The sequence below is a fragment of the Vicia villosa genome, linkage group LG6, assembly GCF_029867415.1.
Source record: "Vicia villosa cultivar HV-30 ecotype Madison, WI linkage group LG6, Vvil1.0, whole genome shotgun sequence".
NCBI lineage: Eukaryota > Viridiplantae > Streptophyta > Magnoliopsida > Fabales > Fabaceae > Vicia > Vicia villosa.
The window spans coordinates 165,435,585-165,463,321 of NC_081185.1; the positions used below are offsets into that span (position 1 = coordinate 165,435,585).

Genomic DNA, 27,737 nt, shown 5'->3' on the forward strand with positions numbered 1-27,737 from the left:
ACTTTCCACAACGGTTATATATTATAATAGTGGTGAAATGTTAATTGTATTCGAAATAAATTGTTGTTGCTGAGTTTTCACAATAGTTCTTTGGTGTAACCGTTGTGATAGCTAGTGCACTACAAGATTTATTATCATGGTCGCGCGACTGTGATGTAAAATATCATACATACAACTAGGGGTGTTTGTGGTTCGGTTTTGAGGTAAAATCCATCCAATCCAAAGATAAATTTATTTGCGGTTCGGTTCGATTTTGGATGATTGATTAAAAAAATCTGACCTGATACAATTTCATGCGGTTTATTTTAGATTGGTTTTTGAACATCCGAATTACAAATTTTTTAATACGTTAAAAATATAAAAATGCTAATAAATAATAGATTTAATATAATATATAATATATAGTATATTAAAAATTAATATTACAAAATGAGAATGATTGATTATGCTTGAAACAAAAGAAATAATAAAAATAAATAGATTTAACTAAACTAAGAAACCATATTAAAAAAATAAGTATCATCGACTAATAAATTAACACATCATATATATCATATTAATAAAAAATAGATAAGTACAAAATATATACTTGTAGTTTGGTTTGGTTTGAATCTGTTTTGAAAAATCAATTCGAAACCCGATCCAAACCATGTGGTTTTTACAAAATTACATTCAAACACATCCAATAATATTCAATTTTTTGCGATTTTTGATTTTTTGAAATCGATTTGCAAATTTTATTTGAATCAATTTGGATTTGAACTCCCCTCAACCACCTCTTACCTTACCATAATTGATCAGAAGTAGTGGTATGATTTTTTCTGTTGTAATAGAGTTTGGGAACTTAATTTGAATTTCTTTTAATACAACTCTACACTATATTAGATTAAGTTACGCTATTTATCTATTTCTTTTAAAATAGAAAGCCAAAAGCTACCGTTATTTATCTATTTCTTATAAAATGGAAAGCCAAAAGGCACAAAACAAACTTAAAGTTCACAAGAAACCAAAGGGGTAAAGAAAAGAAGAGATCAAAGAATATTAAATAGTCTTCAAATAAGAATCGATAATACTTAAGGAAAGAATGCTTTTAAAAGAGGAAAACTGTCACACTCACAAAAATTAACTTTGCTTCATTATTAAGTTAAGTATATAGAACATATATTGATTGCAACCGGTTAAGTTTAGGATTTTAATATTAGTAACGATATACTTGAATTAATGGATCGGAGTAAAATAAAATAAAATATATACATTATTTTTAATTTTTACTGTAAAGAGAAGTTTACTTTTTATGATTTTAAATAAATAAAAAAAATTCTTGTAATAAAGTTGGAAGGAATATAATGAAGTAGAAAAAAAAAAGCATGGTGCAAATTTTATTTTATTATTTATAAATTTTAATTATACAATATTATTATATTATATACACTTCAAATTAAATAGAATAAAATATTGTAAATTTAATTAAAAAAAATAATGAATCCTATTATATTCCCCTCCATTAATTATTTAAAATTTTAAATCATAATTTTATTTACTTACCATTAAATTTCATTTAATTCCATAACACATCATATCACACCAGGAAAAATAGTTCAAGGGACACTTTATCAGTTTATTTTATCTTTTAATTAATTAATTAATTAATTAATACACTATTTTTTCCATTCCCCCTCGTGTATATAAAGCAAGTGTAGTATCATACAAAACTACAAACCAAGTGTATTGAGAATGAGTTCAAAGGGAAAGAGTATCAGTTATGCCAGCGACTCTGAAGATGACTATGATGATGAGAAAGTCACAGAAGAACCAGAATTGGATCTTCCTCTTGAGAAGCTGAATCTTGGTCCTAAGAAGAAGTTGCTTATCATGAACCTCAATGGCTTTCTTCTCCACAGAGTTCATGTTAAGAACAAGAAAGGAATTCCAAAATCTCGAACTGCCGATTACAAATATCGTTACTTTTTGCGTAATAATTAACTCAAACATACGTTTCTTATATTTGAGAATTTCTTTTTATCATATGATTAATTATTACAATTTATATTATGATGCAGTTTTCAAGAGGCCGTTTAGCGAAGAATTTATGAAATTCTGTTTAGAAAGATTTGAAGTTGCAATCTGGTCTTCTGCAATGGAGTTAGTAAAATAACACTCTTTTTATTTTTATTTTTAAATTAGATTTATTATTGGTAAATACTAATGAATTTAGTTGGATAGCGGTACCTTTAGTGTAATTTCTGTTAAAATTTTAATTTATTTTTAAAATAAAATAAAATAAAAAATAATGTGACATTGAATCATAGTATTTGATTGGCTAAGAGTACCTGTACCCGGAGTGTTCGCCTTTATTATTTACCATTTTACTATATTAATACATTTCACAGACATAACATCGATGGGGCTTTGAGCTGTGCTATAGGATCATCACACAACAAGCTACTCTTTGTTTGGGTATATTTGTTTACTTGAAGCTGTTTTAAATGTTAAATAATTTTATTATTAAAAAAAATGTTGAATGTTTTTTTATTAATATAAAAAAGTTATAGTTAATTTTGTTTTTGTGTTTTGTGTATTTAATATATAGGATCAAGATGAATGTACCGATTCTGGTTTTAAATCCTTGGAGAATAACAAGAAACCTCTTTTTTTCAAAGAACTGAAAAAAGTGTGGAGTAGAGTCAAGAAAGGAGGCCCTTATTCTGCTTCTAATACTTTGCTGATTGATGACAAACCCTACAAGGCTTTCCTTAATCCAGTAAATTAATACTCATTTTGTATTATATATATTTATTATATTTATATTTTTGAATAAAAAAATTAACTATTTTAACATTAATTTTCAGCCTAATACAGCAATTTTCACTGAGTCATATGATGCAGAGGATAAGCAGGACAAAGCATTAGGTAAGAGATTTAGTAAATTAACATTAGATGAGAGATTTAGTATATTAAGGTATCAGGGTTTTGACTGCGATAGTCTGTCTTGGACGCTCTAAAAGGCAACGATGTTTACTGATTTGATTTGTGACATTTGTGAATTGTGTAGATCCTGATGGTGAACTGTGCAAGTATTTGAAAAACCTAGCTGAAGCTGAAGATGTTCAATCATATGTGAAGGAAAATGGTTTTGGAAAACCAGCAATTACAAGCTCTCATCCTGATTGGAGTTTTTACTCGCGTGTTAGTTCCACATTGCGTTGATGAGGACTAAGGAAATTTGGTGCTTTGTGTAATGTTTGCGTGATAAATTATGGTTTTGTTAAAGGCTTAATCGTTTTATATATGACGGTTTGGACTAAGTTTTATTTAATTTTATCAATGGTTGCTTTTGGTGTTTTATCTATGTATAGTTGTTTTGTTTAATCGTATATTTTACTCTAAAACAATTATTAAGACGTGCGTATTATCGACATTTATCAGTATTATTCTTATGCATCGTCACATTACTTTCCCATTATCGACAATCTTGTCCTTAAAGTTGAGTGACGGATAATTGTCCTACAATATGTTGCTATAATATTCTAAAAATTAAAAATATAATAGTGATAATGACTCTTATCATTCTAAATAAGATTATTTTTTCAAAAAACGTCAAATATGTTTTTATATTTTTTTTTTTAATTTTGTTTTCGAAAGCCTTCTCCTTCATTCCCTTTCAAACTCGCAAACAAGCCATATGACAATACTTTGCTTTCCCTTTGCATAGAGAATAATGTTGAGATACTCTATCATGCATGTACATTGGTTATTTGTCATTGATTTTGTATTATCACCACATCAGTCAACATCATTAGAAAACATATAAAAATAAATGAAACTCTAAATAGTAAAAACTCGATGTCAAAGGGTTACTTTTAATGTTAGAGTTAGTTCATGCAGAGTTCATAACTTTTATTGTTATACACATGATTTCTAAGTGAAATGAATGTCTTCTTAACTTCCTTAGCTGATGTATTTATAGATATCTATTAGGCATGAGTTTTAGGACCCAGTGAGCGGTTACTCTTCCTTCTCTTAGAACCCCTATAACGTCAATATCCTAGGACACGTCAATCTCCATGTTTCGTTGGAGGGCAACAAGTAGTTTTATCTAAGCCCATCATAGAGAGAGTGATTGACCATATGAAAAATGGTGCAAACAATGGGAGCATGTTATGATCAATAGACAACTAAACCTCGAGAAGTACTAGCCATGCAGTTGCCCTGAATTGGGTTGCCTTCTTCTTTTTTGGCTTACCTTCTCTAAGGGAAAATGGAAGTATTTCAATACCTCAATCAAGAAATCTTGTAAAGGTAGAAGTGATTTAATTGTATGCCTATGCCAAACTCTAATTTGAGTCCCTCAGGAGGGATATTTTAGTAGAGTCTCTCGGATGAGACTTTTAAGTTGAGTCCCTCGTGAGAAACTTTTAAGTTAAGTCCTTGGGAGAGACTTTTAATTTAAGTTCCTCGGGCGAAACTCCTGAGTTTAGTTACTTAATTTGTTGCTTATTAAAGTGTACAATACATGGTATACTTTATGATCTGGCTAGTGGATTAATTGTAGGTAAGGTGATGCTTGGGAATTCTCGGGGTTTCCCCAATATTTGTATTCCCTTTAGATGATAGGGGTCTTTCAGTAGTTATCAAAACATAAATTTAAAATGACTAAGTGTAATAGTATATTAGGTTAATTGAGTTTCGTGTTCTTGGGGCGAGTCTTCCATTTAGCTCCTCGAGTTTGTAAGCTCCATGAGATAACTTCTGACATATGCAATATGGACCCTCCCAATTAGGTTGTAGTTTCTCGATTTTGGATGGCATGCTAACATATTATGTATGAGGTATCCCTCATGCATTTCCATTGGGATTACTTTTAAGTCGTACATTTTGGCTACCCTGTGTTTGGCAACAAACTCCCTGATGTGGGTGACATCATGGGTTTCGTCAATCATGTACGCTGCACATCTAAGCCTAGCCTTGTTTTTCTTTTTGTTTTCGATGGGAAGCATAACATCAACGACATACACTATTATAAATGGAGTCTCTTTAGTGGTTGAATTAGGGGAGGTTTCATATGACTAGAGCCTTTTGCCTTCGTCCAACTTTTTCTTTATCCCGTATATTATCACCTTATTTGCCAAATTAGCGTGTTTGTTTGCATGCCGGTGGACCACTGAAATAAACTTATTCTATACTCCTAGGCCCTGACATAAATTGACCATATAGTGGAGCTCGCAAATTGAGCACCATGAGACGTTGTCGTTGAAAGTAGGGTCTAAGTTTCCTTACTGTTACAACGACTGTCAAATAGAGCCTTTCAATATTCAGGTACCTGGCCTTAACACCTTAAACACCTTGCTCTCAAAATAGACAGACTGCTCAACTTTTTCTTGGTCCTAGATGAGCACATAACTCATCATCTGGCCAATAAAATAGGTACATATAGAAGGGTATGTGTAACACCTTTCTAAACCCCGCGGAAATAAATAGAATAATTCAGAGTAAACATGAAATACAAGGGTATCACAATTAATTTAAACAAAACACCAATGTCAATTGCCATGCCACACGAGGAACAATTTTCAATATTAACCACTCATGTTCAACACAGCGGAATTAAATTCATAAAGTTGCATATTCTTCATCAATGCAAAATTCATCCAAAACAAGTCCAAAACGACAAAACCAAAGTAAAGTAATTCAATTCTAAACTAGCGTTCCCCAGTGTTACAATCAGAGCATGACCGACATGACTCATGGATGAACTCTAAGAGCTATCCTCACCAAATCAGCTAAGCCGCTACTCCTCAATCTGAAAAACAACATGTAAGGGTGAGTCTCATTCACAATTAACGAGTATTATATAGTCGTAAGCAATAAAACGTTAAGGAATTATTAATCACTCAATCCTACATGTATACGATCATTCCAACAAATCACATCTGTCAAACATACCAAATACATCATCAATCACAACACAATTCATTCAAGCCATAATATATCATAATGCATAAGAATGAACTAAAGCTAATGCATGTGGTACCAATCATGGGCTTAACTCATCCAACTGATCTACTCATCATCGAGATACAGTCCACCGACACAAATTCCGCACAATGGGAATTATGTCCTACAAAATCCACTCATCATCGGGATATATCATCAATGCAAATGATTCATGAATGAATGCACACATATCACATACTTATATCATCATCAATACGATGCTTAACATCGTCTATTTTCATCTTATCTCATCAACATCGTAAGCATGTACATGTCTAAGCATCATTCAATCATTCACACATATTCACCACAATCGTCATATTAATATTAATCACATATTAATACAATCACAAATCATCAAACCATCACACAAACACATGGTCATATATATATATATATATATATATATATATATATATATATATATATATATATATATATAAACACATTTATACATATACAATGTTTCAATCCACCAAAGAAATTAAATCGAATTTTTAAAATAAATTCGGCCATCTCCCATTTTATCACTTTCTCATGTAAAACATCTAATTAGCTTCGCAACGCCCAAAATGGCACATAAATCGGACAAACGGATCAAAAGTTATGACCTTCAGAAGATTTTAAAAAAATGCATGTTGTGCATCGACGCATGGACTCATTCAGGTCGACGCATAGAATTTCTACCACTCTCGGGTAAGCGCAAGTCGACACTATAGGTCGACGCAAATTCCTAAATGAATCGACGCAACTGACACTCAGGTCAATGTATGCTGCGTTTTATGCAGAACTTTGCTGCGATTCTGACATCCTTCCTCTCTCAATTTCAGTCCAATTACACCATAATCATCCCCTCATCAAAACATCATCAAGCAACATAATATACTAAAATTATAACACATTTTAGAGGTCATCTAACATCGAAACCATTCATCAATTCATCAATTCATCAAAACCTAACATTCCTACTCATTCATCATATATCTAATTGACCCAACTAATAATCCTAAACAATTCTATCACTATCGATTACATAATAATCATTAACCGAAACGAATCCCCCTTACCTAGATATGAGATTGCTCTACTCTCCCGGTTGCCATAGCTTATGCCGCCGCTTCCAACTTTCTCCGAAAATCTTTTCTAACAATGTGCAGAGACGCACCAAAAACCTGTTCGGAAATTGCTTTGTCAGACGGACTTAAAATCATCAAAACGAAACCTCTACGAGTCTGAAACATTGTGTCCAAGAACCGCGACGATCCAACGGTTCGATTGGGAGAAACGTTCGTTTTGCTAAGGTGTCTCACTGCAGAAACTTGCTGCGAAAATTGGACTTCCTCTAACTTTTCTCTTCCGCCATGGCTCTCTTCTTCACCTCTCCTCCAAACCCTATTCCTCTTTGTGTTATGATAGCTCCTCATTCTTCCAATTCTAAATCCAATATAGTAAGGTTATTTTATTTAACCACTTAAATAACTTAATTGGGCCTAAGTGACATTCCCCCTCCTTACTTCACAACAACTCAAATTAAACCCAAAATTATTTTTAAGCTCATTAATAAAATAACACTTCAACTTTATTCCACCAAATTAATTCAACGAAAATACTAAATAATTCTAAATAATAATTTAATTTCCGATTAAATTAAAATTAGAAAATATGGGGTGTTACAGTATGCCTATTATTAGGCGTGTCAATATGGGTGGTGTCACCATGATGGTTTTCAGGTTGGAGAAAGTTTAGTCGCACTTTCTCATCTATTCAAACTTCTCCTTCTTTTTCGAAGTGGTAAAGAAATGGAATTCCTTGTCACCTACACAAGAAAAAAATAGGCTAGAGCAATTAAACACATAGTTAATTGTTGAACATCTTTAACGCATGATGGACTCCTCATGTTGATGATGGCTTGACAGTTCTCTAGGTTTGTCTCTATCTCCCCCTGGTTAATATAAATCCCAAGAACTTACCCTCCTACAAGCGTAAAAAGTATTTGGAGGAATTTTAGTGCATGTTATACCTCCTGACTAACTCCAGGATGTCTTTTTGATCTACAATGTGTTTTCCCCCTTCTAATTTCTTCACAATCATATCATCAGTGAATGCTTCTAGGTTACGCCATATATGCTTTGAAAATACGACATCCATAAGTCTTTGGTAAGTGGCTTTTTAATTTTTCTATCCAAAAGGCATGTCATAGTAGTAATAGTTGTAGTTGTCATGGTTAGACATGAATGTTGTCTTGAACGTGTTCACATGATCCATCTTAATCGAATTATAGCTAAAATAAGCATCCATAAAACTTAGGATTTTTTATCCTGTTGACCCATCAATCAGCCAACCAATGTTAAGTATTGGAAACATATCTTTGGGGTAGGCAGCATTCAGATAAGTGAAGTTAACGCAAATTTGTCACTTATTTAATGATTTCTGAACCAAAGATCACATTAGCAAGCCAGGATGAGCACATCAATAGGATCACAACTTGATGCATCTATTTTCGTGCGCCTGGTTATGGTATAGAGACTACATCAATATGCTCCATTCTCATTTCTAAACTTTACGGTTATCATTCTTAGGAGATCTTTTGGCCTCCCTGAACATCCCCAAGTCGCTCGTTGGGAAGCGAGTACTTCATGCTCAAATGAAGGGTGAAAAGGACTGCCCCTAATAGGTTGAGGGCGGGCCATTCCAAGATGATATTTTATGGTGATGAGGCGTACTATCAAATATTTTATCTTGATTGTCTTTGCACTCGTCTCTAACCCAAACGTCTTTTTGAGGGTTATGTTACTTTCATTTATACCTGTTTGCCGACATACCAACTAAGGAGCCTTGGAATGCTCAAATGTTGTATGGGTCAAACTAGAGCCTCTCAAATGCGCTCTAGAACAAAGAGCTTGATAAGATTTTAACGCTTGTAGTAGGTCATTAGGTTTATCAAATTTGTGGATGAAGATCATTGAAAATATTGAATGATAGCAGTTGAATAATCCGCAGCAATCAAAAAAATTATTGTTTTAGATTTGTGTTTGCTAAAGCATTGGGTTGTTAGTGTTCAGTTTGTTAATAATTTGTTGTACATGCTTGTGCCATAACTTTTATCATAGAGGAAGACGTTATCGTTTCTGATGGTTAGCATCATCAAAGAATGGAGTTGGCATAATGAGGATGAATTGTCGAACCACTATATATCCTGTGTATGTTCTTCTATCCCATCTCTTTACTTTTCCGTATTATATCATGTATGTTAATCACAACTCATCGTTAAAATATTATCTAGAATTAAATCTTACTTATAGTGTTTTATCATATAAGTGTTGGTCTGTGATGTATTTAATTTGATGAATATTCTTATCTTAAATCAAGATTATATTGACTCTAAGTTTATGGATTTAAATTGCTGATTAAAGCAACTTCAAGTGTACCTGAGTTAATGACTTTGTCCGATCTCTCTTATCTTTACGATAATAAGGAAACATATGATATTGAATCCATTTAAGATGTTTTTCTTCCGCTCATCATCTCCCGTTTCTGCGCTTTAACTATGTTTTTGTAAAAGGAAATCGTTTTTATTTTCGATTGTATTTAAGGAGAACAGTTTATTCAACCCCCTTCTAGACTTTATTGTATCTACATTCTCACCCAACAATAAGTGGGCAGCAGTTGGTTTTATCCAAGGCCGTCAATAGGCGAGCTATTTGACCAAAGGGCAAATGCTGCAGACAATGGAGACATGTTATGATCAACAGGCGACTAAACTTCAACTCTGGGCAAGAGAGATGCTAGCCACATACTCACCCCAAATTGGCTTGCCTTGTCCTCCTTTGGTTTATCTTATGTAGGGCCAAATGGAATATTCGAGTACAAGATGTTTGATAATTTTTTTTTTAAGTTTCTAATGGGGAGGGAAAGAAACGCAGGTTTTATAATAAGGTTGTTTTTGAATAACTCTATCAAATGAGGTGTTCGAAAAGTGTTCTCCAAACAACATGTTTTTTCTCTTTCCAAATAAACGTGCAAGTACTTATGAATTGGTGGTGCGTCTGAATTGTGTAATTCGGTCTGTGCGAGAGATAAATAATTTCAGAAATTTATAGGGTAGAAATGTTAAAGATGTATAGGGTAGAAATGCTAAAGATGTACTCCCTCCGTTCCTTTTTAAGTGTCATTTTAGCAAAAAGCTCTTCAACCAAGATAGTGGATTGATAGAGTTACTTTTCCTATCATACCCTTATTTATTTTTCTCTTTCCAAATAAATTCATTCATACATTCTCTTTTTCCAATAAAAAATTAAAAAATGTGAGGTGGAGTTATTGAAAAAATAAGGGTATAATTGACAAATTACAACATTAAATTATAAAACGACACTTAAATAGGAAAAACAAATTCTTCTAAAACGACACTTAAAAAGGAACGGAGGGAGTAATAAACAAGCTTTCATAAGTAAAACACCAAAGTTTTAAGTTAGAAGTAAAATCCAATAAGACAATTTAGCTCAGAAGTTCAACATCAATTTTAAAAGTAGCAAATGCAAATTTTTATGATTATATTTAGTTTTATTTTTTCCGTTATATAATTTTATTCTATCACAATCCTTTATAAGTATTAATTTTAAAGTGATTAAAATAAAAATAAATAAGTTCAAATAATTAATGCTCAGGGCCAAATTTCCATAAGTAAAATAGTAACATGATTTTAGGAATTTTTATTCTACTAACACGAAACAAATTGGAAAAATAACACGATTTTAGAAAATTTTATTGTATTAACACCAAACAAATTGGAAACGAACTAGGTTAAGTGCTATAGCAGTTCAGTAAATTCTTAACTGAATAAACAGAAAAAACTGTAACAAACTACTAACAAACCATAACAAACTTAACTGCTAGTCTTTCTAATTAGCTATTTTCCACCTAATAACTTTAAAAAAAATCCATTATAAATATCTTTAAATTATCAATATATATATATATATATATATATATATATATATATATATATATATATATATATATATATATATATATATAAATTAATACTTATTTTTATTACTAATATTTAAATAATAAATAAAACATATGATATTTTTATTTCCTTAAAATAACATTATATTTTTTCATTCTAGTTAAAAATAAGAAATTAAAATAAATATGCTCCCGAGTAAAAAAAAAAGTTCATGCTCCCTTCAAAAAGTAAAATAACAAGATTTTAAAAATATTTTATTTGATTACAACAAAAAAAATATAAAGCGTAAAGTCTAAATGCCATAACCGTTTCACAAATTCATAACTGAATAAAAAAAATCTACAACTGAATAAACAGAAAAAACTGTAACAAACTTCTAACAAATCATAACAAACTTAACCGCTTCTCTTTCTAACTTCCTCCATTTTCCACTTGTATATAAAGCAAGTGAAGTAGTAATCATTTTGCATTACCAAACTCAAACAAAGTGCATCAATCAAAAATGTCTTCAAAGATTTCAAAGATTTCAATAGGTTCGAGGTACGGCGATCTCGTCAGAATCAAAAAGCAAATACCTGATCATGTTAACCGCGATGATCAACAAGACTCCTCCGACGAAGAAGAAGATGAAGAACCGGAATCGAGTCTTCCTCCTCAAATCGATCCGAAGAAGAAGAAGCTGCTTATTCTGAATCTCAATGGCTTTCTCATCCACAAAGTTCATATTCTTGATTACTTCAGATGCTTATTCAGACCGAGTCGTATAGCTGATTACCGATATCGAAACACTATTCGTAATATATTCGTTTCTCAAACTTGTCTTTTGTGATTTTCTTTTTCTTTTTAACAATGCGCGTTCTTAGTTTTTATGTATGATGATGATTGATTTACGTGATATAATGCAGTTTTTAAGAGGCCGTTTAGTGAAGAATTCATGAAATTCTGTTTGCAAAGATTCGAAGTTGCAATCTGGTCTTCTGCTGTAAAGTGAGTATAATCAACACTGTTCTTGTTCTTCTTTTCGATTAATTCGTTTTCGATTATTTTGTTTTCGATTAATCGTTAATTGTTATTGTTATTACGCTTTCAGTAAGAATGTGGTTGGTGCTTTAGCATGTGCTATAGGAGAAGATTTAATAGATAAGCTGCTGTTTGTTTGGGTAAATTTTCTTTTAAGTTCTTTTTTTTGCAGATTATTAATTAATCGATTTTGTTAATTGATTTTGTGTTTGATAAATTTTTTGTAGGATCAAAATCACTGTAAAAAGAGTGATTATAAATCTACGGAGAACGCTGAAAAGCCTTTTTTTCTGAAAGAATTACAATTTGCGTGGAATCAATATCCATCCTATTCTGCTTCTAATACTTTGCTGATTGATGATAAACCATATAGAACCATCCATAATCCGGTATTAATTCAATGTTAATTTTCAAATTTTGTATATAATGTATGTTTATTGTTTAGCTTATTCAAATTTTAACGATTTTCATAATCTCGAATTTCAGCCGAATACAGCTATTTTCGTCGACTCGTATGATTTAGAGAATGAAAGGGACAATTTTCTTGATCCTAATGGTGCACTATGCGAGTACTTGAATGGAGTTGCTGAAGCTGAGAATGTTCAGCAGTATGTTCAACATAATCGTTTTGGTTTACCAGCATTGTCGCCGGATCATCGCGATTGGGATTTATACATGCTACTTAGTTACAGTAGTTTTGGAGATCTCGTGAAAGTCAGGGATATACTAGAAGAAGAAGATGACCATGCAGGCTCTGAAGATGAACCAGACTTGAATCTTGGTGCTGTCAGCAACAATGCTAATGGTGAACTAGAAGTGAATCTTGGTGTTGAGAACATCAATGCTGAAGTTCAACCTAAGGAGAAGAAGCTGCTTATTATGAATCTTAATGGCTTGCTTTTGCGCAGAATTAATCTTGGTGATTGGGGAAATCATCCTTCGCCTCGAATCCCCGATTACCTGTTTCGTAACTTTCTTCGTAAGTTACTCAAACTCAAAACTTCATTTGTTTATCAAAATGCTTTTTTTTTTTGTTTTTATTAATGATTGTTTTGATGTAGTTTTTAAGAGACCATATAGCAAAGAGTTTATGAGATTCTGCTTAGAAAGATTTGAAGTTGGGATTTGGACTTCTGCTAGAGAGTGAGTATAAACTATAATAGAAACTCTTGTTGAGTTTTTTCTGTATTTGAATTTGAATGATATTTTGTGTTATATTAATAGTTATTTTATTACCCCTTAATACAGGCATAATCTGGATGGTGCTTTAACCTGTTGTATAGGAAGTCTCAGAGATAGGCTACTTTTTGTTTGGGTATATTTTCATTTCATATAAGTTGTTTGTGTTTTTCTGTTCTTCAAAATTTGTATGTATTAGTATATAAATGTTGGTTGTTTATTTTGTAGGATCAAATTGCATGTTTTGATACTGGTTTCAGATCATTGGAGAGCTTAGGGAAGCATCTATATATCAAAGAAGTAAGTAGAGCGTGGGCAGCAGTGGATAATGGAAGACGCTATTCCTGTGCTAATACATTGGTGATTGATGACAAACCATATAGAGCTGTTCTTAATCCTAAGAATTCAACAATTTTTACTCAGCCATATGATATAGACAATGAGGAGGACAATTTGCTTGATCCAGAGGGTGAACTGTGCCAGTACTTGAATGGAGTTGCTGAAGCTGAATATGTTGACGATTATGTTAGAGAACATCATTTTGGTTTACCTGGAATTACACCAGCTCATCCTGACTGGAGCCATTACGCAGTGTTTCGTAACCTTTATCAAGGAAATGGATTTCATTAATTGATATATGATTTTGCTTTAGAGAATAAAAATGTTGTGTCTGTGTTAGTATTTTGCAAGCACCGAATAAGTTTCTATAATTGTTGTTGATCTGAAAAAACTTGTGTATTGTTACAGTTAGATTCGGCAATATATTTTTGAGTTCATGGTTTCTTTGAATGCATAAAGTTTCATGCTATAGGAAATTTAGCATTTGTTTGATTATGATTACAATTATTACTGAACACACGCACGCGTGGACACACGAAACACGAAACAGAATAAACAAACTAAAGTTACAATGACATTTCAGACTCAGTTAATTAACTACCAAACGAGGATCAACATCAATGTCTTCGTCGTCTACATAATTAGGATCCTTATTATCTATAGCAGCTGGTGCTGCATCAAGTTCATTATCGATGATATCAGCGGGGCCTTCCCAGGTGTACTTACCACCGTGACCGGACTTTGGTGGCGGACGACCGATTCCGATGCCATCGACGGGGTGGCGGTCGAGACGCTGAACACCGTTGTTTATGAGTTTCTTCTCGACGTATTTGATTGTGTCAAGGTTGTGTGTATTGAGTTCTGTTTTTTCTACTCTCTTTTTTCCTTCTTCGTCGTGGCTTACGGCTCTTATTGTTACTTTCTCTTGTTTCTCGTCGATTGGCTTCATTGTTGCTGTAAATCTTGTTCGGTTTTGTAAGCTATGAATTTGTGAATTATAGATTAAGTGTTAGGTGGTTTTTATAGGAGTTTCAATGTATGGAAAACCAGAATGTCCTGGAAGTACTAGAGATGATAGGTTGAGAAATGAGAATTACCGAATTTGCTAGAACTGTCTGCCACGTGACTCACATAGGCGCTGTCACGTGTAAGTAAGATTAAGCAGAATAACATCTGCATTCATCTTGATTATTGAATTACACCGACTTCTTTTTTGACCCAATACAGAAATAAATTTTTTAATAATTAAGTAAACATCATTGTCAATACAAAACTAAAATTTCCTTAGAAGTGAAGAACGTGTTACAGCAAGCACAACTACACCGAGGGAATAATAAAGAGTTACGTGGAAATGAGTTAATTGTTGTCGAATTGAGTAATAGCGAGTTATTACGAAGTATCAACAACAAACTAACATATAGAGTTATGTGGATATGAGTTAGTAGTTGTTATTGAATTCAGGAAGAGAGAGTTATTACAAAGTATCAACAAACTTATAGAGTATACAATTAGTAGATTAATTGTGTATAAAGTGACTAATTAGTAACAATTAACTAACTAATCATAATCTATATTATGCTAAATTGGATTATATCACAACATGCTTCCTATAATCCAACTTACGAAACATTAAGTTATACTCAATCAATTAAATTGTATGATTTCTAATTTCTTTCTAAGAAACAAATATTTATCAATCTTCAATCTTTCAGTTAGAATATCAGCTATTTGAGATTCACTTGGACAATGATTCGCTTCAAGTTTTTCTTGATTCACTTGCTCCCTCAAGAAAATAGATATAGCTTCAATATGTTTGCTTCTGCCATGTAGGAATGGATTCCTTGCAAGGTTGATGGCTGACTTGTTGTCGAGTTGTATAACCTATGGCTTTCTAACTTTGACATGTAATTTAGCAAGCACTGATTTGATCTCAATGAGCCTGTTATTTGTTTGAATAAAGTTGCATCAACCTTGCCCTCATCATCATTCTTCTCAAGTTTCAGGTTTACTTCAATAAAAAAGACAACAAAGTTTGAATCAAGCATCATGAACCTCCTGAGAACTTCTTTTGACATATTTTCTTTGCTGCAACACCATAACTCTATCAGTCCTTATAAGCAAGCATAAGAGGTACTCAATCCTAATACAAGAGAGAACGAAATACAATCGATGACAATAGAAGGTCTAAAACAAAACTAACCGATACAAAGGGGGTTAATAAACCAAGCAACCTTATCATTCACAAAAATGGCCATCTAGCACAAACTCAATCCCAACACAAAGATTTAGCTCAATTCAATGAATCATTGACATCTTTTTGGCCTATATTAAAAAGAATATCGTTACACGATAACCAAATGGCTCTAAATGTAGCCAACCGAAAAAAAAAGCAATTGAAATTCTTTTTTAATATTACTTTTTAATTTTCTGTCGAACTACCTAACATGGAGGAGAATGTTGCCACAAGGAGAAAGGCACACAAGACCAGCCCAATAAAAAATTTGCACCAAACCAAAACAACTTTTGGACACAACAGGAAAAGATAGAGATGAGATTCGAAATCTCCAAAACATAATGGACATACCGCGTAATGAGACACCGAGATAATTTTGCGCTTTGCGAGTTCACCATTCGTTTGAAGCCGAATGAGAAAAAGCCTCCAAGTTAACACTTGAATATTAAAGGGGACATTTGACTTCAAACTTAATGAGAGCAAACCACATATTTGGATCCTCTTCCTCTTGTAAATTTCCTTTGTCTGTCTACTGCATTCACCAATCCTACACTGTCTTTGATCACAATTAGACTTGATGAAGTGGTTCCATATTGCAACTTCCTTTCTTGTTACATAACTAAGGAAAATACATTGTTAGTTTGAAGCATATGATCCATGAGTAACACTTGGGATGCAACTCCTTGGTAATCTTCATTCAAATCGATCAAAAATTGAATAATTATGTCTTCAGACCTAAAGCTTTTGACGTTTCTCATTGTTTGACAAGTACATTTGGGATCTAGTCTATATTAATCCAATTCCTCCCACAAGCCTCTTAGAACTATTAGAAAGAAATTAAGAGACAGTTAGGTTTTATAACATTAGTGACTTTAATTTACTTTTGATGATACAGAAAGTGAAAAAAATATATAAGAGATAAATGATTTTCTCTCTCTCTCTCTCTCTGAATGAGATTAAGGGTATGTTTGGTTGGGGGTAATTGGAGGGGAAGGAAGGAGATTTTTAATAGTTTATGTGTTTGGTTCAAATTTTAAGAGGGAGAGGGTAGGTAGATTGAGGGGACCAAATTCCCTCTTGAGTTACTTTTTATTATCCTCATTATAATTATAATTAAATTTTTTATATTTTTATATTAATTTTTAATTAATGTAATATTTTAGTTTAAAATAATTCTATTAGATTTTATTGTATTCGATAATCTTTTTTAAACTATATATTATAACTGTTATATTTTTATGAAAAAAAATTATATTATCGAATTGAATACTTATATTTCGTTAATGAATTTGCATTTAATTTATAAATTATAAATATCGTAAATCTTATGATAAAGTTACTAGGTTAAAAATGTAAATTAGTTTCAAAATATCTCATTTTCCCTTGTGAACCAAACTTATTTGTAAATAAAATTTCTCCCCTCCCCTCTCCCTTCATATTTTGAACCAAACATATATATATAATTAAAATTCATCCCCTCACCTCTCATCCCCTTGATAAAATTCCCTCCCCTCAATTGAATCAAACCAACTCTAAAAGAGAAATAAATAAGAAACAGCAAAAATGAAAATGAAATGATCCAAAATAGAGATGGATCTAAATTGATATAAAATAAAATATTTTATTTTAAATACTAAATTGAATATGAAATTAATTCTTATGCATTGTGTATGTAATACTAGACACTAGGGGTGTTCAAATACAAACCAATCCAAATAAAAATCGCAAACCGATCCAAAAAAAACTGAAAACCGCTAAAAACCGAAGTTTATTGGATGTGTTTGGATGCCATTTTGTGAGAACCGTACGGTTCGGATCGGATTTCAGATTGATTTTTTAAAATCGATCCAAACCGAACCGCATGTATATGTATTTTGTACTTATTTATTTTTTATTAGTATGATATATGTTACATAAATTTATTATTATATGATAATTAATTTTTTTATCTTATCTATTAGCTTCATTTAATCTATTTATTTTTATTATTTCATTTATTTCAACTATAATCAATCATTTTTATTTTATAATATTAACTTTTAATAAACTATATGATATATATTATATCAAATATATGATTTATTAGTATTTTATAAGATTAATAAAAATATAATTTGTAATTTGAAATTTCAAAAACCGATCCAAATTAAACCGCATTAAATTGGATCGGATTGGATTGGATTTTTTTAACATATCATCCAAAACCGAACCAAACCGCAAGTAAATTTATTTTTGGATCGGATGAATTTTTGCATTAAAACCGATCCAAACCGAACCGGGAACACCCCTACTACACACAATACATCTACAAAATTTTAACAATTATTACCTTCAGTTTCATTTATAAATAAATAAAATTTATTTTTTAATACATGGAATCAATAATATGTTGTCCAAAAATATTATTTATTTAATATATTAAAAAAAAAAATTAATAAATGAGATCAGAAGGAAGGAGTATAATTCACAAATATTAATGTATTTCAATTAAATTAATTCATTGAATATTTATACATAACGAAATCTTTGCCAACCAACCAATGAATTCACGATACTCCTAAGTAGTAGTTACGAAAATTCCCCAACTGTCGGAGGCACAAGAAGACAACGAAGAAGTTGAAGAAAAGCCATAAAAACCATTCCCAACAACAACCCACCCACTTGGTCCCACCACCAATTTTTCAAAGTAACCTTTAAAACAAAGTTAAAGTTAAAGTAGAATCCTTTAACAAATTTCCACATCAATCAACCACTCAACACTCTCAATTCAATAATCAATTCTCAAACGTGATTTTCAACTTCATGCTCTAATCTATTCTTTCTCCTTCAATACCACTCCACAGGTATGTTCTTTTTTTTTTCTCCTCCTACTATGTTTTTTGTTTTTGTATCTTATGTGTCCCTTGGTATCCCTTGTTTGAAATCTGGTGAATCACAATGAACCAAGTAAAAAAATTGAATTTTGAAAAATGGGTTTTGATTTTGAACATGTGAGGGCACTACCCTTTCCATGAATGAGCTTAAAATAAAAAATTTACCAAAATTAACAATTGTGGGTTAGGGTTTCTTCCTTAAAAAAAAATCCCTTTTTTCTTTATAGTATTACTAATTTTGTTACTATAATAATCCTTTGTGGGTTTTGAATTTCTAATTTGTAGTACTGGGTTTGATTGATTTCGGGATATTGAGTGTTTATTATCTTTTTGATTAGGTGAATTGAATGAATTTCCTTTAAGTATAGTGAAATCATGAGAGGTGAAATGGTGAGTGGGTCATGGCTCAATTCTTTGTGGCCGGTATCGCGCAAGAATGCGTTAGATAACAAGGCGGTAGTTGGGATTTTGGCGTTAGAAGTTGCGAGCTTGATGTCGAAGATAACTAATTTGTGGCGGTCTTTGAGTGATTGGGAAGTAATGAATTTGAGGGAAGGGATAGTGAACTCTGTTGGGATCAAAATGTTGGTTTCTGAGGAAGATGATTACTTGATGGAGCTTGTTTTGAATGATATACTTGATAACTTTCAGTTCTTAGCACAATCTGTTGTTAGGTTTGGTAAGAGGTGCACGGATCCGGTTTATCATCGGTTTGAACATTTTGTTCGCAATCCGGTTCAGAATTATATTCAATGGTCAGGGTGGGAATATAAGTGGAAAAAGATGGAGAGGAAAGTGAAGAAAATGGAAAAAATGGTCGCTTCCACGACACAATATTGCCAAGAGCTTGAAGTACTGGCAGAGGTTGAACAGACTTTCAGGAGAATGCAGGCGAATCCTGAACTTCATCGGGCAAAGTTGCTCGAGTTTCAGAAGAAGGTTGCGTGTCGTCGCCAGGAAGTGAGGAATCTAAGAGACATGTCGCCGTGGAATAAAAGTTATGAATACGTTGTCCGGTTGCTGGTAAAATCACTATTCACCATACTCGAGAGGATCATACTTGTGTTTGGAAATAATCAGATACCGTCGTTGCAACAAGAAACCGGCTCTCAGGATGTGAATGCTAACAACTTTCTGCGCAGCCAGTCTTTTTCTGTTTTTATGCATTCTTCCATTTATCCTTCGGAGAATGACCTTTACGGATTCAACAACTCGGGTTCCGTTGGGAGGACGCCGTACTTTTTATTTGACAAGAGCAAGAACAAGAAAACAAAGGAACATAAGAAGGCTCTTCATCCATCAGATAAACGCGGAAAGCACAAACGTTCGGAAAGCAAGCAGTTAGGAAATATCGGTCCATTCAAAAGTTGCATGTCGGTTACAAACAACTCTCCTGTCATACAGAGCTGCGTGCAGCAGACAAACGGTTACGGCGGCTCCATGAGGTTGCCCGATTCTCATACAAAACATGTTGATAAAATGAAATCAGCAGAAAATCTATCTCTCTGCAATAGAATTAGAATATATTCTAAGTTACGCATCAACAATACGTCAAAGCCGGGTTCATGTTCGCTTACCCTCGGTGATGCAGCTTTAGCCCTACATTACGCGAATATGATCGTATTGATCGAGAAGATGGCATCATTGCCTCACTCGGTTGACCCTAAAGCAAGAGATGATCTGTACAATATGCTTCCAACTAGTATACGAATTGTTACGAGGGCTAAGCTCAAATGCCATACAACAAACAAGTCTTCCTCTATCGATAATACAGACCTTGCAGCGAAATGCAGTACGGGGCTCGCGCAGACGTTAGAATGGTTAGCTCCACTTGCACATAACACCATAAGTTGGCATTCTGAGAGAAACTATGAGAAGGAACATGCAGCTGTAAAAGCAAATGTTTTACTAGTGCACACTCTTTTTTATGCAAATCAAGCTAAAGCTGAAGCTGCAATGGTTGATCTTCTTGTTGGTCTCAACTATGTATTCAAGATTGAAACAAAAGTAGGTGTGAGAGATAGAATGAGAATTATGTGAATGTACAGAGATATTTTATAGACTTATAGGTTATGAAGTTGAATGTCATGATCGTTGTATAGCTATCATTTTCAAATGGTTAGGCGTTTGATTTGATTCTACTCTTAGAATTACACTATGGTGAAACAATTTGATTTAAGGTAATATACCATCATCATTATCGAGCATTTGTTGTTGGACCTCTCCATCTTATCACCACCATCCTTTGTTTTTGTTTCTACTTGTGTACGTTCTTCTTAGTTTGTGTTGGTGGTGGCTGAAAAACAACAAATCATGGTCCAAAACAGCCATGATTGCACAAAATCAACAATTTTACAATTGGTTTTCTCAATTTGATTACATATCCCATATAAAATATATTTTCTCAATTCAACTAATTATTTTCTCAAAAATAACACATATCCCATATAAAATATAGTTTTGGTAAATACCTGATTAATAAATACCACTAAAAAATCGTTAATTTTAAAAATGTATAATTATTTTACTATACAAATATTTCTAATAAAATTAATGTTAAAAACCAATGATTCAGCATTCCTGAATCAAAATTTATTCTGGTTTTGCATGTCTTTCATTAATGGGACGTGATTATTATCATAATCTGTATTCATATGAAAATTTGCATTAGTGTATACTTTTTAATACAATTAAATATCAAAATTTCAAAGAAGTTAACAACATGGTTTCGTGGTGTAGTTGGTTATCACGTCAGTCTAACACACTGAAGGTCTCCGGTTCAAGTCCGGGCGAAGCCAATTTTGTGCTATTTTAACACACTACGACAATGTGTTTATTCTAGTTCAATCCATTGCACCACGACTTATAAATGATTCATCACTCTCGAGTCAACATAAAGTAGGGGTGGACACCAGACCCGACAACGAGCGACGATTTTCGAATTTTTTTTCAAGAATATCTATAGAGCCTTTGAAATTAAAGGGAAAAGTATGCAACATTTTATCACAATATCTCTCACTTCTTCTAGACGTGTTGACTTGATCGTCAAAGTGTTTGATCATATCATCCTCAATTGATAATTAATTTAAGGCTTACATCAACTTGCTTTCCATTTCTAGTGGCTACTCATCAGGATCTAGTTTAGTAACTCAACTAAGATCAATGGTGCACCAAGTAGGAGCGTAAGGTTTCTTTTCTCTAAAATAAAGCCAAACACTATAACCATCGACTCCTGGGAGGAAGACATCAACAAGAAATACCCATCATGACAGTTAACAGTAAACATTTAATCCATGATCTAATAGCTTTGGTGCAAGATCGAACATGAATGACCGTCGACAAGAACTACCACATCAAGCAAATGAAGAATATTTAGAATATATCCCCAATTGTCCATCCAATTGGATATTGGGTGAGAATATTTTGATAAGTTGGATTACAACATTTTGATTACAACGAACTATCATACGATAATTATCCCTGTTGATACAAACATTAAAATAGATAACAAAAAGTCAAAACCACTATAGGATCTTGATCCAATAATCATGCTACACATAATAATTTTACTCCAAGTATTCATATGTGGCAATTCACCCGATTCTAGCGATATCTTGTCTGAGCGACTGACATAGCCAAGCGTTAATTGGACAACTCCCAACTTTGTCTACGATTAATATTTCTCCAACGCAACCAAATATGGATAACTTCCATCTTCGTCTTACGGACAATTGATACTTGATCTCTCCAAAATCTTCCTTGGAGGATAAATCCTGGTGTACTTTCTTCTCTCTCTCTCTCTCTCTCTCTCTCTCTCTCTCTCTCTCTCTCACACTCTTCACACACACATTTAAATTTCGTAGTTGATCAGATTATTAGGATGTTGTTATTGCTTTCTAGAACTACATGCTAATAGGTTTATCTATTAACAACGATTTGTTTCATAAATTGTAGGTTTTGTTAGAATTGGTATTTTGACCTTGTCTTAGTGTGGATTAAGTTTGAAGACTTTGACGGTATAACCTTGTTCGTAATTTAAAATCACTCGATAACATCTTGTGAAATTGAACGATTTTACAATTCGTTTATTTTGTAATTTGGTGAAATTCAGTAGTTCAATTGGAAATATTGTAAATGCATTGAGTACATTTGTGAATCTCTAAATACAAGCATATTCCCTTTTACGCAATTTGCTTTTGCCACGCAAGTAAAATATGTTTTCGAAACGCTCTTCAAACCCTTTATAAAGGTAGTGAAGACGTTAAAGATTCTAAAATCATTATGTTAACAGAGGAGTAGGAACTTTTCCATATGGAACCCAGATAATTTGTGGAATCCATGCAGACTCATTTTCTCTATTACATTAAAAAAAAACTAGACAATTCGGGAAAGGCCATTTCTAACCAAGATTGTGCTAAAAAAGTTCTTGGATTTATGTGTTGGGAGTATCAACCAAAGGTTACTGCCATAAAGGAGTCAAATGATCTTAGTTCTTTAGATAACACAAACTTGTTTCGAAAGCTCACCGAACATGATAATGAACTGAAACGGCTCACGAAAAGCGAAGTAAAGTCGAAGAAGAAAGAGAAGGTAAAAAATAGAAGCGAGACCTATCCTTGAAAGCTTCGTCATCAAGGACAAAGAAAAATAAGGACGAATGAGATAGTTCCGATGAAGACTCTTCAAAAAAAAGGGTTTATTCTTCAAACGCTACAATCAATATATGAGGAAACATAAGTTCAAGTGTTCCGACCTAAATTTGATTAACTTCAAAAAGTCTCATTTGCATAAGAAGGAACATAAGAGAAAAGAAGATGTCACATGTTTCGAATGTGAAAAATCGAGGTGTTCGAGTCTCAACAAACATCATAATACAAAGGATAAGAAATTCTACAAGATGAAGGACAAACATATTAAAAGTTGTAGAGTTTATATCGCTTGAGAAGAAGATGATAACTTCTCTTCATCTTTTGGTTCAAATTCTGATGATGAATGCGCAAACCTATATTTAATGTCTCATCTTATATGAAATTGTTAAAAGCTTTATGTTGCTCCGAAACTTTCCTTAAAAATTATCATAGTATATCATTCTACACAAATAATTTTTTTAATTTTTTAGTGAACTAAATTGATTAACAATTGATTGATTTTTATGATTATATAAAAAATAGGGCAGACATGCCATTAGACTACAGAATATAATTTAAAATTTAATGATTTGGATCCTATCATGTCCGTTCTCTCATGTAGTCCCTACTACCCTCATCACAACCATTCATCCACAAGTTGTCTCTCTTTTCAAAAATTGCATTTTTTGTTGTTTGTTTTTGATGATCTCTGAGCCATTAGATAAGCATATGAAGAAAGGCTAGATATAAAGAGCAGAGGTGATTCATTTCCAAAATTTAACATGATTAAATTAGAATTAAGAAAGACTTTATAAAATATTTATCACAATTAAATCATAACAAAATAGAAAAGTTAATTTGTTTTTGCCACAACTAAATCATAATTCAACTATAAATAAGGTCTTTAAAAAATAATAATGCAGTTGGATTAATTAAAAAAATATAGCTCAGTATAGTAATTAATTTAAAATTAAAAATAAAAAAAATCCATTATTTTCAAACACTTTTTCTTGAGATGTGACAATTATTATCTTACAAAAACACTAATGATTAAGAACCAACTAATTTGGGCACAGCAAGCAACGGTTCAAACTTTCTCATGGTAATCCCAAGATTCTCTCTCATATCCATAGTCAACGCAGAAACATTGCAATCAAGCTCCCAATCAAACCGATGAAGCAAAGATCCCAAAACAAGATGAAGAATCCTATGAGCCAAAGGCACACCAGCACACATTCTTCTTCCAGCTCCAAATGGTATAAACTCATAATGCTGTCCTTTATAATCAGTCTTATAACTCTTACTATCACTATCACAAAACCTCTCAGGCTTGAAAACCAATGGTTCTTCCCAAACATCTGGGTCTCTTCCAATAGCCCATGTATTCACAAACACTTGTGTGCCTTTTGGTATCATGTATCCCATAAACTCTGTGTCTTGTATTGCTTTTCTTGGAACAAGTAGTGGAATCGGAGGATGTAACCTTAGTGATTCCTTAACAACTGCTTGTAGGTATGGAAGTTTTCCTATGTCACTCTCTTCAAAATCTTTGTCACCAACCACTGTGTTAAGCTCAGTTTTAACCTTCAACATACATTCACGGTTGCATAATAGTTCCGTCATTGCCCATTCTATTGTACTGCTTGTTGTTTCTGATCCAGCCAAGAATATTTCCTGAATATACATCGTCACAAATTAAATAAGCTCGTAATAGTATGTAAATTCTAGTTCAACTGACAAAAATTGATATTGTTAGAGTTAGACTGGACGTTAATACCAAAGTCTAGAGTCTGAACTCTGGATTTTATAACTATGCGTGAGTTTTTAGTAGTTATTACGACTCAGATAAGATAAAAAAATAGCATGTAATATGATTACCAAGATGAATATGTTGAGATCTTTATCTGAGACGTTGAGTGAATTCTGGTTCTCATTTCTTTGAAACTCGAGTAACACATCCAAGAAGTCTCTTGTTCTGTCATCATCTCGAACCCCTTCCAAATCCAAACGCTCTTTCACAAACGTGGAAGCAAATTTGATAGCTTTTCCCATATCCCTATCCATTTTTCTCCTTAAACCTTGTGGATCCAACCACCTTAACCAAGGAAACAAATCCGACACGTTGGCATGTCCGGTCCACTCCATGAGTCCCATAACAGCGTTAAAAAACTCAGATCCATTTTCAGATTCCATATCAAACATATCACGGGACAGCATCAAGTTTCCAAACAAGTTAAAACTCATGAAGAAAACAAACTGTGACAAGTGAAGTCCACGACCATCTTTCAACTGAACTGCTTCTTTTGCAACCCAAGTGAGCATGTCGTGAACGCATCTACGACGGACGGAGATTGTGTCGTTTATGCGTTTCATGACCAACATGTCCACGGTTACTAGACGGCGCATGAGTCGCCAGTAGGGACCGTAAGGGGCCAAAGCTACGGATGATTTGTCGTAATCATGAGCACGCATGGTTTCCGTTATGGTTCGATCTGCGAAACTGTGGTCGTGGTTTTTGAAAAATATGGTAGCTTCTTTGGCTGAGAGTATTGCCATAGTGTTTATGGCACCGATTTTGAGCCATAAAATTGGACCATATTTTTCTCTCAAGTTGGCGAGTGTACGGTGAGGCATTTCTCCGAGTTGGAACATGTTTCCAAATATAGGCCATCCCGGTGGTCCGGGCGGAAGGCGGCGCTTGGCGGCCGAGACTTTTCTACGGTGGTTGAGGAGGAAGAGAAAGATTAAAGGAAAAGATAAGAGTAGGAGAATGATAACAAGACCATGTTGTGAAGGATATACCATGGTTTCTTTGTTAACTCAATTCATTTGCAGATAGATTTTGGTTCCTCTTTAATCATGATTATGATAGGGTCCTACATAAACAAATACGTACTTAATATATTTACAGCAAGCCTTACACCTACACCGTATGTACGGACGACACTGTTCATGTACGGACGACACTGTTCATGTACGAACGATTACTATTCATGTACAGACAAATATTATTCATTTACGGACGTTTATTTTTAATACCTGAACGTGCAATAACTAACTTTATTACTGCATTAACCAAGTTTTTACACTCTATTAACCAAGTTTGATTACTGCTAAAAATTATTTTTAATACCTGAATGTTGCATTAACTAACTTTATTACTACATTAACCAAGTTTTTACACTGCATTAATCAAATTTGGTGACTGCCAAAAAATATTTTTAATACCTGGATATTGCATTAACCAATTTCTTTACTGCATTAGCCAAATTTTTACACTGCATTAATCAAATTTGGTGACTATTGTAAAGTATTGTTCATGAATAGTAACGTGAACAGTTACGTCCGTACATGAATAGTAGTCGACCGTGCATAAACAGTTACGTCCGTACATGAATAGTAGTCGACCGTGCATGAACAGTTCCGTCCGTACATGAATAGTAATCGACTGTGCATAAATAGTGTCGTCCGTACATACGATATTAATGTAAAGTTTGGTGTAAGAATATCATTTATGTATTTTAAAATATGCACCTAGTTGAGTATATTAAATTAAGATGACGTGCAAATATTTAAATCCGTTCCATTTGCATGAAACCAAGAGTACCGTCGAAGGCATCTTCAACAGTTGGCAGACAACCAAAGATAATATATTTATTATGTTTAATGCATATTATTTTAAGGGGCTAAAACTCATCTAAGAGTCCTTTTAATAATTTGCAAAAGACAAGAAAAGAAATACGGAAGATAACAATATAAGCACGACACCACCAGCATTTAAATTGTCGAAAAGAAATATTGTTATAAAGCTCCAAGAATACTCTAAAAAATGTTTAAGGTAAAATATATTGTTTAGTTATTTTTGCCTCATAAGTGTTTGTGTCCGTTACGAAATGCATGGAGTTGGGTTTTTCAACTTTAATTTACTTTGTCCTATACGTGGAGCTGAATCACGTGTGTCCTATATATGTTACTTCTCCATGAAATGTGCGTGGCAAGTCAATGAGAGTTTATAGGGGCCACAACTTTCTCTTGGATAGAGTAGCTTGATGCAGAGTTGACCTGAATGGTCAAGCAGAGGACGAGCATGCATGTACCCTAGTTTGTCTTGTTGAAGCTGAGATAACTTGAATGGCTCGTGGGAAATTTAGCTTTTCTGGTTTTATAAAGAATAAAGTTAGAGAATATTTGAAATTTGGGTTGGATGCTAGTTAAATAAAAGTTAGGTTGTAACATAAATACGGTTTGATTCGGTTTACGAAATATAAACCGCAAATCGAATCGAACCGTGTGATTTTGTTAAAAGATTATCCAAACAAATCTGAACAAATGAGGTTTTTTACGGTTTCGATTTAGTTTAGTTTGGTTTGCAATTTTTTATTGGATTGGTTTGGTTTTGAACATCCTTATCTATAGGCTTACAGGGGGTGGCTTATGATTTGGCATACAATGATATAGTCTATTTGGAAAGGGGGACAACTTCTCTACCCATCACAAAAAGT

At 33.0% G+C, this 27,737-nt stretch overlaps 4 protein-coding genes and 1 non-coding gene across 5 annotated transcripts; 3 read left to right on the forward strand and 2 right to left on the reverse strand.

Annotated features, from left to right (window-relative positions):
* Positions 1–1,702: 1,702 nt before the first annotated feature.
* On the forward strand, positions 1,703–3,349 carry LOC131613104 (uncharacterized). Its single transcript, XM_058884817.1, has 6 exons — positions 1,703–1,972; positions 2,061–2,142; positions 2,391–2,457; positions 2,591–2,761; positions 2,850–2,910; positions 3,053–3,349. The coding sequence occupies exons 1-6, from the start codon at positions 1,735–1,737 to the stop codon at positions 3,205–3,207; spliced, it is 774 nt and encodes a 257-aa protein (XP_058740800.1). The 5' UTR covers positions 1,703–1,734; the 3' UTR covers positions 3,208–3,349.
* A 10,592-nt stretch (positions 3,350–13,941) lies between these two features.
* On the reverse strand, positions 13,942–14,506 carry LOC131613105 (uncharacterized). The gene has a single exon (XM_058884818.1). It carries the CDS (start codon positions 14,448–14,450, stop codon positions 14,091–14,093), a length of 360 nt encoding a protein of 119 aa, XP_058740801.1. The 5' UTR covers positions 14,451–14,506; the 3' UTR covers positions 13,942–14,090.
* A 3,815-nt stretch (positions 14,507–18,321) lies between these two features.
* On the forward strand, positions 18,322–20,867 carry LOC131611007 (protein PSK SIMULATOR 1-like). The gene is made up of 2 exons (XM_058883121.1): positions 18,322–18,577; positions 18,946–20,867. The coding sequence occupies exon 2, from the start codon at positions 18,983–18,985 to the stop codon at positions 20,645–20,647; it is 1,665 nt and encodes a 554-aa protein (XP_058739104.1). The 5' UTR covers positions 18,322–18,577; positions 18,946–18,982; the 3' UTR covers positions 20,648–20,867.
* A 464-nt stretch (positions 20,868–21,331) lies between these two features.
* Positions 21,332–21,405, forward strand: TRNAV-AAC (transfer RNA valine (anticodon AAC)). Its single transcript has one exon. It is a non-coding gene; the product is annotated as a tRNA-Val (tRNA).
* Positions 21,406–24,198: 2,793 nt separating this feature from the next.
* On the reverse strand, positions 24,199–26,109 carry LOC131613106 (cytochrome P450 76A1-like). The gene is made up of 2 exons (XM_058884819.1): positions 25,114–26,109; positions 24,199–24,909 (listed from the first exon to the last, which is right to left on the reverse strand). The coding sequence occupies exons 1-2, from the start codon at positions 26,038–26,040 to the stop codon at positions 24,286–24,288; spliced, it is 1,551 nt and encodes a 516-aa protein (XP_058740802.1). The 5' UTR covers positions 26,041–26,109; the 3' UTR covers positions 24,199–24,285.
* Positions 26,110–27,737: the final 1,628 nt, after the last annotated feature.

Excerpts from the sequence above, each read along its gene's own strand:
- LOC131613104 (XM_058884817.1), top strand. The coding sequence starts at position 1,735 with ATGAGTTCAAAGGGAAAGAGTATCAGTTATGCCAGCGACTCTGAAGAT. Across the intron at positions 2,143-2,390 it reads ATCTGGTCTTCTGCAATGGA|ACATAACATCGATGGGGCTT; the intron begins GTTAGTAAAATA and ends TACATTTCACAG. Across the intron at positions 2,458-2,590 it reads ACAAGCTACTCTTTGTTTGG|GATCAAGATGAATGTACCGA; the intron begins GTATATTTGTTT and ends TTTAATATATAG.
- LOC131613105 (XM_058884818.1), bottom strand. The coding sequence starts at position 14,450 with ATGAAGCCAATCGACGAGAAACAAGAGAAAGTAACAATAAGAGCCGTA.
- LOC131611007 (XM_058883121.1), top strand. The coding sequence starts at position 18,983 with ATGAGAGGTGAAATGGTGAGTGGGTCATGGCTCAATTCTTTGTGGCCG.
- LOC131613106 (XM_058884819.1), bottom strand. The coding sequence starts at position 26,040 with ATGGTATATCCTTCACAACATGGTCTTGTTATCATTCTCCTACTCTTA. Across the intron at positions 24,910-25,113 it reads ATCTCAACATATTCATCTTG|GAAATATTCTTGGCTGGATC; the intron begins GTAATCATATTA and ends ATGTATATTCAG.